General features: G+C 43.6%; 2 protein-coding genes across 2 annotated transcripts in view; one reads left to right on the top strand and one right to left on the bottom strand.

The window, feature by feature from the left end:
- Positions 1–2,446, bottom strand: part of Tada2a (transcriptional adaptor 2A) — a 46,850-nt gene extending 44,404 nt beyond the window's left edge. The window contains exons 1-2 of the mRNA XM_028772474.1: positions 2,396–2,446; positions 488–602 (exon numbers count right to left, since the gene is read on the bottom strand). Of these exons, the coding sequence (XP_028628307.1) occupies positions 488–512 (25 nt within the window). The 5' untranslated portion in view covers positions 513–602; positions 2,396–2,446. The remainder of the gene's footprint in view (positions 1–487; positions 603–2,395) is intronic.
- A 535-nt stretch (positions 2,447–2,981) lies between these two features.
- Positions 2,982–15,065, top strand: part of Acaca (acetyl-CoA carboxylase alpha) — a 266,070-nt gene continuing 253,986 nt past the window's right edge. The window contains exon 1 of the mRNA XM_028772253.1: positions 2,982–2,998. The gene's annotated coding sequence lies outside the window, so the exon portion shown is untranslated. The remainder of the gene's footprint in view (positions 2,999–15,065) is intronic.

A 15,065-nucleotide genomic window follows, 5' to 3' on the forward strand; every position in this document is an offset into this window, starting at 1 on the left:
AATCCTAAAAACACACTTCTGGTTCTTACTAATGAACATCTACTTTGTGACTGTGCAACATGTGTGTATGTGTCTGCGTGTACACTGGCCAGTTTTGTGATTTTTCTTTCTTTGAAATCCAATGATGGTACACGTCTGAAATTCTAGCACTTGAATAAGTAGTTCAAGGCCATCCTTAGCTACAAAACCAGTCCCAGGCTGGCCAATCTACATGAAACCCTGGGCTCAAAGTAAACATGTTTATTTAACAGATCAATCTATGGTGGCGAGGCTACTCAGCGTGGCTTTATTCTAAAGTGATGAAGCTATGTCACATTCAGGAGGCAAACAACAGACAGGTATGGCCTGATTTTACTTTTACGTGCTATTCATAATTCCTTCAGGCATTATCATTCAACTTCAAAGGCGTTGCTTCCCTGATCATCCCCTACTTTAGTTGGCTATTCATCGTCACTTGAGACTTGTCCCCTTGTCCCACTGTACTTACTGCTAAAGGAACCCAAACGGTCCATCCTCTAGCTGACAGAGACTGCGCTTGATCTTCTTTGATACAGAGCTTTAAGACTTCAGAAGTTGCCAAAGATTAACAATTTCACAATCCCCTATGAACAAAGAGAAGACCCACACAGATCAGAAAACCATTCCAAGGTTTATTTTGGTAAACTGACAAGACAATGGTGTGGTTGTCAACCATAACACTCATACCTCCTCATTCACAGAATTTAAAGTACTCCCTCCTTACAAAATCTGGAACTTGCTGGTGAAGTGGTATGCAACTTTACTCCTAGCACCCAGGAAGCAGAAGAAAATAGGTCTCTGTGAGTTCAAGACCAGCCTGGTCTACATGGAGAGTTCTGACCCAACCAGGACTACATAGTGAGACCCTGTCTCAAAAAATAAATTTGAACTTTATTATTGGAAATTAAGGAATCCTACCCAACATATATTGATCAGTAACTTACTCCTTTAAACAGGAGGTAGAAATAGGAGGGCTTCAATGTTGTCCCTGGCTATCTTGGACTACTTCAAATTCCAAACCCAAAACAAGCTGGGCAGTGGTGGTGCACACCTTTGATCCCAGCACTCAGGAACCAGAGGCAGCCTAAAGTACAGAGTGAGTTCCAGGACAGGCAGGGCTATACAGAGAAATCCTGTCTTGGAGGAAAAAAAAAAAAAAAAAAAAACCCAACCACCCAAACCGAAACAAAGCACACATCAATTTGGACAAATAAATGTTAGTTTTCTAAAAGGTTAGTTTACCTTCATTTCTCCTGAAATAGTTTTTTCACTTTGACAGTTTTAGCTTGGGGACTGATCTACAAAGAATATGCAATGCTTTGATAATAAGGCTGAGGGCCAATTTTTTGGCTACTTTGGGTAGGGGTGAGTTTTTCCTCTATATAGTTCCAAGAAAAGTGGGTCTTTGAAGAAGAATGTTGTGGGCTCAATAGCTAACTATAGGGTGTTTTAGCATAAAGGATGCTTTATATTCAAACTCCAACATCCAATAAGCAAGTAAACTCAGTACTCCAGAGGTACAGGCAGGAGGATCAGGAGTTCAAGGAAATTCTTGGCTACGTTAAGTTCAAGGTTGGCCCAAGATATATGAGGCTGCCTAAAAAAAAAAAATTTAAAAAAAATGTATTTAACAAAGGCATATTATATACCCAGGAATAAAACAATAGCCAACATCCATATGCCAGGTACCGAATGGAATCACAGTTCGTGGACTCTATCTTGGAATCCTAACAATCTCCTGACAGACAGTTTTTTCCCAAGAAAAAAAAGCGCTAAAGATTGGGGTATCTGCACAGTGCTTTTACAGGCTGGTGAACAGCAGGGCCTTATCAAATAGCCCCTTACACTATCAAAGATGCTACAATACGTTCTGACAAAACACTTCACGTCGCAAAGCACAATGCTGCAAAAATCAAAATCTTCCTTCTTCTCCTTCTTTAAAAGACCACGCAGGGACACTAACATTCTTGAGAGATGGGCTACATTTAAATTAATTACTAGAGGGAGCGAGGAAGTGACCGAGGGGCAGGACCCCATGAGGAGCACAGGGGAATCGCGGGCTTGGCAGTTGTGCAGACAGCACCCTTACAGCTGCATGGTCTTGGGCAAGTCACTGTATACCGGGGCCTCGGCTCCAAAACGGTGCTCCACACTGGCTCGCAGAGACCCACGTGGGGGTTCGGCGGGTCAGGTGGGCCGGGGCCGCGCTCCACCGCCCAGCCGGGAACACCGAGCTGCCTCATAGCCAGCCGCAGGGGGGAAGGGCTCGGGACTCGCCAGGCCGCGACAACTTGCCCCACCGCGTGGCCCCGCAGCGCAAGCCCGCACCTCGTGACCCCGCGTGCCTTCGCTCCCGCCGCTCAGCCCCACGCCTCACCTCGCCACGTCTCGCACCTCCGCACCGAAGAGCCCGCCGCTGCGCGCGCTGTGCAAACTCTGCGTGCGCGCCACGGCCTGCGTGCGCGGTCCCGAATCACGTGCGCGGCCCCGTGTCACTCAGCCACCAGCACGCCGAGGCTGTCCCGCCTCCTCCAGTCAGGCGGCGGGCGGGTCCCAGTGGCGCCGCCCCGGGATGGGGAGCATGATACCTGGCTGCTAGTCGTTGGGCTCTGAAGTCTGACCTGCTGTCACTTTCCCCGTCGCCACTGGCGTCCCAGTGGCATGCGCTAAGGCGGCCTCGGCTGGTTCAGTCTGGATTTTTTTTCTTAACAGTTCCATTCCAGTTCTGTTGCAAGCAAGGAAACTGAGGCTGCCCAGGCACTGGGCTGGAGGATGGCGAGCCCGGGCCGTGCCACACCACTCGTGGATTACCCAGACTGAATGACTTGAGGGGTGAAGAGGGTCCTTTTTATTCTGATGCTTCTGGGACGTCGAAATTGCCTTCTCTGGAAAGATACATCCCCTCTCTGGGCTTCAGAGGCCCACATGGAAGCGCAATGATGATGTGGTGGTCCACTCTGATGTCACTCTTGAGGGCTAGGTATGTCCCAACATCTCTTATTCCTACTGGTATAGATTCTTATAAGAGCTTCCATTTATGGAATCCTTCCTTACTGCATGCCAGGCATTGTACGAAGCGGGTTACACACATAAGGGCTCGCCTAAAACAACTTTCTGAGGGAGGCACTGTTACTGTTCTCAGGAAATTTACTGTCCAGCTGAGGAAATTTAGGCATTGAAATATATATTTTAGGATCACAGTGCTACCAAATGTTGGGGAAGAGATTCCAGCCATGGCTTATCTTAATGATTATGCTGTGTATCTATTTAAAAATCTGTTTTATAGATTTGCCCAATTTCTGTTGGAATTCATTTATACGATATCTACCTGTGTGGTATCTTGATTAGTTTTTTGGTACACAGGTAATATAAGTCCATTGTTAAAATAAAAAAAAAAATTGCAGCTGGATGTAGTTAGTGACATCTGTGGTCTCAACACTTGGGAGAGTGCAGGACAATTGCCCTGAGTTTGAGATCAGTCTGGGCTGCAAAGTGAGAGATCTGTCTCAAAAAACAAACAAACAAACAAAAAAAAAACAACCAGTAGAAAAGAAAAAAACATTAAAAATCCACATGTGAAAGCCACCCCCACCACGTTAAATAAACAGTAGTATAGGGTACTTCACATTTACTGAATCTCCAAATCCACTCATTTGACAAAAATACAAGGAGCAGCCACCTCTCTAGGTGCAGAGAATTTTGTAGTGAGCAAAGTGTATTCTCTTGCACATCAGGTTCGTGTAGTATATATAAACAATAAAAGATAAGTGTGTTGCATATTAATATATAAATGATAAATATTAAAAATGCCTCAAAAAAAGGAAAAAATGCCTCATAATGTGGTTTTAAGGGAAATAAAACAGGATCCAGAGATAACAGTGATAGAGAGACCTTCCTTTAGATAGGGAAGAAAGGCCTCTTAGCAGACAAAATAGACAAGAGGAAATCCAATTACTTAATGAGAAACAGAAGCTTCGTGGATTTCTAGAGAGAACCATGGATGAGAAACAGCAAGTACAGTGGCCTGGTGCAAGGGTTTGATTGGCATGGAGAAGGATCAAGGAGGTCAGAGTGGCTGGAGCAGAGCTGAGTACAGAGATTGGATGGAAAACAGCCAGGGCCCAGATCACACACGTCACTTGGTAAACTTTGGATGGATTTTGGATTTCACTGGGATGTGACGGAATTCCATGAAGGGTACACATCAATGTATTTAAGAAAAGTATAGTGGCTCTTGCCTGTAATCCCAACACACAGGAGGCCAGCCTGGGCAACACAGAAAATTCCAGTCCAGTCTGGTACGTAAGACCCTGACTCAAAAAATGGATAAAACAAAATGTCCAAGAGGAATGAAAATTAAATTGTATCCAAGGGGATCCAGCAAAGTATGATGACATAGATGTGAAAATGACACAAGTAATGAAATTCATTCTGTTAACTTAAAAATTAATGCAATAAGAACTTAAACCTTCAGGGTCTGCTGGGATGGCTCGGTCTGTGAGTGTTTGAGTTTGAACCTCAGTGCCCTAGTCAAGGTGGTGGTGCATGCCTGTAGCCCCAGCACTGGCAGGGAGACCGGAGGATCCCTGGGGCATGTTGGTCAGCCGGTCTAGCTAGATCAATGAGCTTCAGGTTCCTTGAGAAATAACTCTCAAAAAATAGAATGCAGGGGCCAGGAGATGCCTCCGTCAATGAAGTGCATGTGGACCTGAGGTCAGGTCACTAGCACCACTGTTCCACTCAGTAACAATCCCGGTGCTTCGGAGAGGTGAGACAGGCACATCCCTGGAGATCATTGGCCAGCCAGTCTAGCCAAAGTGACAAGGTCCACGAGAAACCCTGCCTCAAAAAACAAGGTGGAGAACAGTTGAGGAAGACACCCAACATCAACCTCTGGCCTCCATGTGTAGAGGCAGATATGGTCAAAAATATACACATATATACATGTGTGCACGTGCGTGCACACACACACACACACACACTTTCCAGTGAAAGGAAGGATGACACTGTTAGAATCAGTGCTTTCCTTCATTTCTTCCCTAAGCAGTCGTATCAGTGGCATGGCAGGACTGTCAGAAGAGAAGGGGAGAGTCCACGGGAGACAGACTTAGAAGCCAAGTTTTGTTTGGGATCTGTGTTTTGCGTACTGACTGGAAATCACAATAGGATTCTGCTGCTCAGTGGAGAGCTCAGGGCTCAAATTGTGTAACAAGTATAATTGTTTCTTTGTGTTTTCCCCAGCCTGAGAACAGATCGCCTTTTCTCTTTGTAACCTCAGCACCCATAAAGGTAGGACCAGCAGATACTGGTGGAATGAATAAAGACAAAGGTATGGCCACATAGAGTGGAACACACCTTGAATCCTGGCACTCAGGAGTCAGTGGCAAGAGGATTGCTGCAAGCTGAGGCTAGTTTGGTCAGCATCACAGCTTCCAGGCCAGTCAAGGCTTACATAGGGAGTTCCTGTCTCAAAAAACACAAAACAAAAAAGGCAAAAGGCGTAGATAAAGTTACTGGTGAGGGAGGGGGTATGTGTGAGCCATGGCTCAGTGGTTAAGAACACTGACTGCTCTTCCAGAGGACCTGGGTTTAATTCCCAGCACCCATATGCCAGCTCATATGTGTCTGTAACTCCAAAATCTGATACTGTCACACAGACATATGTGCAGGCAAAATACCAGTGCACAAAAATAAAAATAAATCAGTTACTAGAAAGAAAAGACGTACCAAATACTTTTATTGGCTGAACATGACTTAAAAGAAGAGTGACCATAACTCCTGAATTAACCAGGCAGTTCCTAGTTTATTTCTGTCATTGTTACCTTAGTATTAACATTGCCTTGATTGACTAAGCTGTGTCTATCTTTTTTTTTGTTTTTGTTTTTGTTTTGTTGTTGTTGTTTTTTGAGACAGGGTTTCTCTGTGTAGTCCTGGCTGTCCTGGAACTCACTCTGTAGACCAGGCTGGCCTCGAACTCAGAAATCCGCCTGCCTCTGCCTCCCAAGTGCTGGGATTAAAGGCGTGCGCCACCACTGCCTGGCATGTCTCTCTTTGTACAATACATCTATATATACATCATTCCTTGTAGAAGGAAGGCCCTTCAAGATCTTTCTTGTTTTTACTTTACTTTTGGTGGTGGTGGTGGGGATTGTGTTTTGTTTCTTTGGATCAAATACAAGGCAAGAACTCTGTCCCTGAACTACATGTAACCCATGACTGACTTCTCGTCTCCTCAAAGTCTATCCCCTAGCCATGTGGAAAGACCTCTAGTCTTATATGCACCCTTACCTCCTGGCTTCCTTGCCAAGCGAAGGCTTTTCTTCACCCTGGGCATCACTTCTCCAGAACCCTTCTTCTGACCCTTCAAAACTCTGAGTACCCAGCATACCCTATAGTTAACTTCAGAACAAAGATGTGCCTTGCCCCTGCACTCACCAGCTCTATAGTGAAATCTGGAAATGAAAATCATGGAATAATTGTACATACTTACTGACCCCTTGGGTTTGGTTTGGTATTTTTAAGACAGGGTTTCTCTGTGTAACACTCCTGGCTGTCTTAGAACTCACTTTGTAAACCAGCCTAACCTTGAACTCACAGAGCTATGCCCGCCTCTGCCTCCCAAGTGCTAGGATTAAAGGTGTGTGCTACCATGCCTGGCCTTTTTTAAAAATTTTTTATTTCATGTGCATTAGTATTTTGTCTTCATGTTTGTCTGTGTGAGGATGCTGAATCTCTTGGAACTTGAGATGCAGAGAGTGGTGAACTACCATATGGGTGCTGGAAATTGAACTCGGGTCCTCTGCTGAGCCATTTCCCTAATGCCTGACCACTGTTTTTAAAGCTTGGGTGAAGAGTCGACTTTTGAACTAGGAGCTTAACAAGGAAAATTGTTTCCTGATGTCAAGCTCTATAACTTGACCGCGTTGGTCGGGAACAAAATATTTCCTCAATTCCTTCTCATCTATGGAGATGTTGTTAAGAGTCAAAAGTTCATGTTCTGAGCCTCCTTCCAGTAAAGACAAATCAGTTATGTCTATAGTTTTCCTTTCTTCTAGTGAGACAGAGGTTTGTTATACAGTCTGGAACTCACTGTGTAGCTTAGGCTAGCCTCAGTTGGGTAGTCTTGCTGCCCCAGCCTGAGCTCCTAGCCATGAGCCCTCCTATTTGCCTCTCTTACTTTCTATACCCTAAATGTTGAAAGACTCCATAAGCTTGCTTTCATACAATTTTCCATATTTCCCACCTGGCTGAGATGGCTGTGGGCATGTAAATATATTTTTATAAAAACAAGTCTCAGGGCTGGAAAAATGGTTTAGCAGTTAAGAGTATTGGTTGCACTTCCTGTGGACCCAGGTTCAATTCCCAGAAGCCACTGGCAGCTCACATCTGTTTGTAATTCTATTCCTCATACAGACATACATGCAAGTCAAATACCAATGAAATAAAAATGAGTAAGTTTTTTTTTTTTAAATAGCAAGTCTGCAAGTCCAGCACTGAGATATACCCCATCAGTAAAAGCAGGCAGAGGATTCAGGTCCCGAATCGGACCACTCAGCTCATTGCGGGGCTCTTCATTTAGTCAGGAATGTGATCCAGTCCACAGAGGGAAGAACAACCTGGCTCACAAACAGCCAGAACCTCAACTAGGACAGTGTTTGCCGCTTCTGCACCGGGGTCTTTCACAGAAGCCCTGACTGGAGCCTGCTGGCCTGCCACGGCCTTGCACGTTCAGAGCATTGATTTCCTCTCTCTCCCTCCCTATTGTCCTCTCTGTGGCCACCTCAGTATGAAGAGTTAGAGAACTAGAGCAAGTGTCCATGCTCACCCAAAAGGCTGGGACAGCATCGAGGTGTGTTGCTTTCAGTGAGGTGCTGACCAACTGCTGCCATGTTTGGCCTCTAAGTCAATAAAGAACAAAAATTGAGAAAGAATAATAGTTAGGGAATTAAACCCTTTCTTGACAGAATGCTTCTACACATCTTATATGACTTGGTCTGCCCCTACCGCAGCCATCAGAGAAGGGCTGAAGCACCCTTTAATATCTCTGTCCCTACACCATAGCCTGCCTGGTAGGTTTATATATCAGGAAGATGAGCTCTAAAGATGAAAAGGGTGAAGAAGAGGCAGACGCTGATAAAGGGACTTGCTGTATCCCACTTTACAGTAAGGGAAAACAAGTTTGCTTGCCCATGCCATTAAGGTAACATGGCCAGAAGTAAAAGAAGGTCTGTAATTGGCCAGGCGGTGGTGGCGCACGCCTTTAATCCCAGCACTTGGGAGGCAGGGGCAGGCAGATTTCTGAGTTCGAGGCCTGCCTGGTCTGCAGAGTGAGTTCCAGGACAGCCAGGGCTACACAGAAAAACCCTGTCTCGAAAAACCAAAAAAAAAAAAAAAAAAAAAAAGAAGGTCTGTAATCAGACATGGCAGCATGTACCTGTATTCTCAATACTTGGGACACTGAGGCAGGAGGATTGTGTGGCATAGTGGCGCATACCTGTAGTTTTAGTACTTGGGACATAAAGGCAGCAGGATTATGAGCTGAGGGTAGCCTGGGCTACATGAGACACTATCAAAAAAAAAAAAAACACTAGGGACAGAGCTGTAGCTCAGTTGGTAGAGTGCTTATCTAGTATGAGCAAACCCCTGGGTTCCATCTCCAGCATTACATAAAACTGGGTATGGTACCACACACACCTGTCATCACAGCACCTAAAAGGTAGAAGTAGGATGAGTTTGAGGTTATCCTCAGCTATAGCAAGTTTGGGGCCAACCTGGGCTATGTGAAACCACATATATAAGTAAGAGAATAAAAATATAATACGCCACCAGTAAAGCTATTTTGAAATGCTATTTACAAGAAGTAAAATAAAAACCTAACTTTGTTAAGATGCATCTAATAACAATCTCACTTATTGAAATTTCTATAATGTCATGGTGACTAAATAAAGCTTTGACATACCCAGGCCATTATTACCCTAAACATTTACCTCTTCTTCACCTGACTGACTTCTTTCTCCTCACAAAGTACAGGATAGGGGCTAGAGAGATGGCTCAGTGGTTAAGAGCACTGGTTGCTCTTGCAGGGGTCCTGAGTTCAATTCCCAGCAACCACATGGTGGTTCACAACCATCCGTAATGGGATCTGATACTTTCTCTGGCATTCAGGTGTACATGCAGATAGAGCACTCATACATAAAATAAATAAATGAATCTTTAAAAAAAACTACAACAAAGTACAGAATAGCTGCTTCATGACTCAACCAGGCTTTCTTTGCATGGAATCTAAACAGTTGGATCAAGTGGCAGTATTCTAGGACCTGAAATTCAGAAAAACTAAATATGTCTACTTGGCTGCATACCTTTCAGCCTGATACATAGGGCCTCTACCTGCTGACTGTCAAAACAGGCTCCCAAAATATTTGTCATCATTTGATGACAATCTTTATTCTTAGCAAGCAGTGCATGAATGCACAGTGGATGTTTGAAATATCTATAAGGAAGTTAGCTCGGTTTAATATAATTAAATTTTTTATTTTGTTTTTTAAAGGTGTACTAGAACTAGCTTTGTTGACCAGGCTAGCCTGGACCTCACAGAGATCTTTCTGCCTTTTCCTCCCAAGTTCTGAGATTAAAGGAGTGTGCCAACATGCCTGGTTTTTAAATATAATTTTGAGAGAACAGACTTTGATTCTTTCCTGATTTTGAATCCTATCTCTGCCTATTACCACTGCTAAGAATTTGTCCAAGTTCAGAAGATCTGGTAAGATAACCCCATGGTAAAAGTATTTGCCATGCAAGACTGATTTCTAAACTTGATCTCCAAATGACATGGGCAAGTGGAAGAAGGGAATCAGCTCCTAAAAGTTGTCTTGTGACCTCACATGTACTCTGACACATGCTGCCCACACACACAACAACTTAGTGAAAACTAAAAATAAGCCAGGCCCTCAAGATGGTTCTGTAGATAAAAGCACTTGCTGCTTTGGAATTCACTGAGTAGAACGGGAACCAGTTCCTGCGAGCTGTCCTCTGACTTCTACATGCATTATATGGCATGTGTACACACATACCTGCATATACACACATGTACACGATAATAAATGAATAGAAAAAATTTTTAAAAATTAAATTTAAAGTGTTAAAAATTAGCCAAGTTAAAGCTGTGCATGGTGGCTGCCATGGTAATCCTAGCTTCTAGAAGCTGAAGCAGGAGGATGGCTTCTAGTTCTAGGTAAGCCTAGGCAATAGGGTGAGAATCTGTCTCAAAAAAAAAAAAAAGCCAACCAGAAGAAGAATCTCAGTTATTACCTTCCTGTAACTTTCCCTTCCTTATATATAAAGTGATAATTCCTAATTCAGTCTTAGAGTGAGGATGAAAGTCAGTGCAGTCCTTACCCAGTGTACACAAAGCTCTTAATTCTGTCATAGCACTGCATAAGATCAGGAGTCTGGGGCTGGAGAGAGAACTCAGTGGTTAAGAACTCTGCCTATTCTTCCAGAGTACCTGGGGTTGGTTCCTAGCACCTATCTACAACCATCTGTCCAGTTCCAGGAGGATCCTACTGCCCTCTTCTGGCTGCTGTGGGCACTGCAGTCAATATGTGTGCACACGTTCATACACATAATATAAAATATTAAAAAGAAAGTTGTTATAGGGCCGGGCGGTGGTGGCGCACGCCTTTAATCCCAGCACTTGGGAGGCAGAGGCAGGCGGATTTCTGAGTTCGAGAGTTCGAGGCTAGCCTGGTCTACAGAGTGAGTTCCAGGACAGCCAGGGCTACTCAGAGAAACCCTGTCTCGAAAAACCAAAAAAAAAAAAAAAAGAAAGTTGTTATAGGTTCCGTTGTGTAGCACCAAACACTAGGATATTTATGTTATTTGAATCAGTGTCTCCTATTTTCCAGAAACCAATAGATTTTGAGAGCAAGGGTTTGTCACTGCTCAATATGAAGTCGAGAGTCTGTTGTCTCACAGGTCATAGGACAAGTGTATTGCACTAGGATGAGTGCCATGGGCTCAAGTGGAGATGAATTCGGGGTCTGTTCCATTTCGTGGAGGTGAGTAGTGAGCAGACGTGTGTGTCAGGATTGACTAGCTGAAGACTGTTCTCTGAGCTCAGCGAGTTCTTCACTACTGTAATCAAACGGAAGGAGCTCAGAAAAAAAGGTTAACCCGATGCATATTTAATGCTATGTGTAATTGCTATGGTGCTGCATGACAATTAGGCCTTAAATGCTAACCTGCTTATATAAATGACTGTAACTGAGTATTTTCACACAGCCAACACAGTTTTCACTGTGTCTCTGCTCATTTTATTAATTTTCTAGAATCTATAATCACGTCAACGTTTTTTCTCTGCAACTCTACTATTTAATCTTGTACTCACAAGCACACTCTGCAAAATGACATAGTAAAGTACCAAGATAGCTTTTGTTTAAGGCTCTCTGTATATGGTGTTGTTCTGTGCCTGTGTGTGTGTGTGTGTGTGTGTGTGTGTGCGCAAGTGTTCTCATTTTAGTCCTAGGAAACCCCTTCAAGGGGGTGGTATTACTTCCATGCCAGTGAAGCAGAAGCTGATACATGAAGAATGTAAGCCGCTAGCACAGCTGGAGAGTCAAGTTTCCTGGCCACATGCTGACCACTGCTTTGTACAACAAACAGAGATGGTAGAAATTAGTTTAGGACATAGAATGGCTCTAAGAAATCCGGAGTATATTTAGAACATATCCATAGAGAAATTTTGGGGGCTCATGTTCTCTGTGTAGCCCTGGCTGTCCCAGCACATGGAAGGCAGAGGTAGACATATCGTTGTGAGTTGAGGCTAACCTGGTCTACATAATGAGTTCCAGGACATCCAGGGCTATATAGAGTGACCCTGTCTCATACTGCTCCCCCACCAAAGGAAAAAAACAATTATCCTGGCATGGGGGCTCATACCTTTAATCTCAGCACTAAGAGGCAGAGGCAGGTGGATCTTTGTGAGTTCAAGGCCAGCCTGGTCTACAAAATGAGCTCTAGGACAGCTAGGACTACATAGAGAGACCATCTCAAAAAAAAAAAAAAAGGAAGGAAGGAAGGAAAGAAACAAATAAAGAGAGAAACAAAGAAAGAAAGGAAGGGGTGGTGGTGGTACACACCAGTAATTCCAGCAAGACAGCTATAACAAGCATGAATAAGAAAACTTGATGAAGCGGGGCAGTGGTGGTGCACGCCTTTAATCCCAGCACTTGGGAGGCAGAGGCAGGCAGATTTCTGAGTTCGAGGCTAGCCTGGTCTACAGAGTGAGTTCCAGGATAGCCAGGGCTACACAGAGAAACCCTGTCTCGAAAAACCAAAAAAAAGAAAAAAGAAAAGAAAACTTGATGAGGTGTAGGGCTTTTTTTTTTTTCCTTAGACCTTTTCACATGGTCCAGGCTGGCCTCAAACTTTCAAGTGTTGGGATGACAAGTGTCTGCCATAACACCTGACTGATTTATGTTAGAGGTAACTGTTGAGCTAGTATGTGAAAGACAGTCACTGAATAGTCTTATGCTGGAAGGCAATGCTGTCTGAATTGCACTTTGGAAGCTCAATGTGTTTGTAATGTCGAGAACTTTGCAAAAAAGATGAGTGGAGAAGGTATCGGGCAACAGATGCAGGGGCTGTTGCAGTTCACATCAACCTGCTTATTTCCCCTACCTTACCTCAGAGTGGGCAAAGCCCTTTATTCTTATATAGTATACATCAAGTGCTAGTAATTAGTATCTACAGATCTAAAAGCTTAAAATTAACCCACCAGGAAGAAGCAACCTATTAGAGTGAAAGGATTTTCCTGAAGAATAGATAAAAGCCAGGTGCTTTCCTCTGTAGAGAGGGAGAGAGCTCCTGGGGGACAGAGGCAATAGTGCAGCAGGGAGAGGCTTCCGGAGAGACTTCTTTAACTATGCCATTGCTCTGGCATGGTACAGAGTGTTTTGCCAAAGTTCGTCTTCACTGTGCTCAGACAAACAGTCTGGGCAGAGGCGCTTTATCTTGTACCCTGGTGTGGTTGATGCTTTTATTGTTTTGAGACAGGATCTCACCATGTTGTTCCCTGGTGGCTTGGAACTCGGGGTCCAAGTGATCATCATGCCTGTGCTTACCAAATAGCTTGAACTATAACAACTTGTACTCCTTTGCTTTTTAAATGAACATATCCCTGAGGTGTAGAGGTTGCTGCATTTTGAGTTTAACATGGTGGTGTCTTCGTAGAAATCTTGAATAGCAGAATCTAGCAGAATAGGAGAATTAGCTGGTTTCATTTCACAGTAGGACCATAACAGAGCCTAGAAGTTGATAACTTGGCTTTGTTTTGTCTTGTTTTTTCCTCATGTTCTGACATAAAGAATTGAATAGGCCTAGCGAGATTGCTCAGTGGGTAAAGGTGCTTACAGTCAAGCCCGATGACCTGACTCTGATTCCTGGGACCCACATGGTGGAAGGAGAATACTGAATCCTCCAGTTTGTTCTCTGACTTCCACATGTATACTGTGGCACACACCTGAGTATCTGAATATACATGTGATTAAATAAAAAATAGATGTAATTTTACAAAAAGAATTAAATAGGGCCAAATGTGGTGGTACCCAACTGCAGTTCTAGCACTTAGGAGGCGAGAGTAGAAGGTGAGGCGTTCAAGGCCAGGCTTAGCTACATAATGAGTTTGAGGCTAGCCTGAACTACATGGGACCCTCTCTCAAAAGAAATGACATCAACACACACACACACACACACACACACACACACACACAAATTGCCCAAACAAAACAAGGAAAAGATAATAGGGTTGGGCTATGCTGACAACCCAACCACCTTGCTTTGTCATGCATGTTGATTGAGTCCTTCACAATCCTGTTAATGAGTGGAAGCAAAAAATAGCCCACAGAGATGGAAAATGGAAGTGAGGCCACAGAAGCTTGGAAGGGTAGGGAGGAGGAAGGATAGGAAAAGGATGGATTTGGAGTATGGAAACATTGTTGGGAAGAAGTTCTAGTTTTCTTTAGCATTTGTGGCTGCAGTTAAAAGTTTAGTAAACTGTAAGATGATGAAAATGGTAATTACCCTTGTAGCATTACTATATATTATATTCGTGTATTGAAATACCACAGTAACTCCCCCACAAGCATGTGAAGTTATTGTATATTAACTAAACATAAGAGCACATCAGGAATAGTAGCCTTTAATCATGCACTTGGGAGGCAGAGCAGGTGGCTCTCTGAGTTCCAGGCCAGCCTGGTCCACAGAGAGTCCCAGGACAGCCAGGGCTACACAGAGAGACCCTGTCTCAAAGTAAATAAATAAATAGATAATAAATAAATAAATAGAATAAAAGCACATAACTTGCCGGGCAGTGGTGGCACACTCCTTTAATCCCAGCATTTGGGAAGCAGAGGCCAGCCTGGTCTACAGAGTGAGTTCCAGGACAGCCAGGGCTTCACAGAAAAACAAAACAAACAAACAAACAAAAAAAGCACATAACTTTAATCTCAGGACTTGGGGGATAGAGGCAAGTGGATCTGTTTGAGTTCAAGATCACCCTGGATCGCCAGGGCTACATAGTAAGACCTTATCTCAAAAATAAGTAAAAAAACAAAACAAAACAAAACAAAACAAAAAAAACAAATTGGGAGGTTTCTGAAATATGTTTTGTTTCATAGAACTTTTTAGTCTAAGCATTAAGAGCATTTTAAATCCAGCCATAGAAGGCAAAGTGAAAATGAGTGCTTGAAACCAGATGAGACTATTAGAGCTGCAAATCCTGACAGTTATTTTTTTTTTAAAAAATGAGACAAAGTCTCATATAGCCCATACTGGTCTCTAATGCATATGTAGCTGAGGATGAACCTAAACGTCTACCCTGGAAGTGGAGGTCAGAGGATCAGGACTTCCAGACCATCCATGACTATAGTTATTTAGAGGCTAACACAGGCTAGTTAAGACTTTGTCTTAAAAGGCAAAAACAAAAGAAATAAAGTGTACATGAGACAGTGACACGGGAGCTAGAGAGTGGTCAGTGCTTACTGCACATA

The sequence above is a fragment of the Grammomys surdaster genome, unplaced genomic scaffold (assembly GCF_004785775.1).
Source record: "Grammomys surdaster isolate TR1022 unplaced genomic scaffold, NIH_TR_1.0 213, whole genome shotgun sequence".
Lineage (NCBI taxonomy): Eukaryota > Metazoa > Chordata > Mammalia > Rodentia > Muridae > Grammomys > Grammomys surdaster.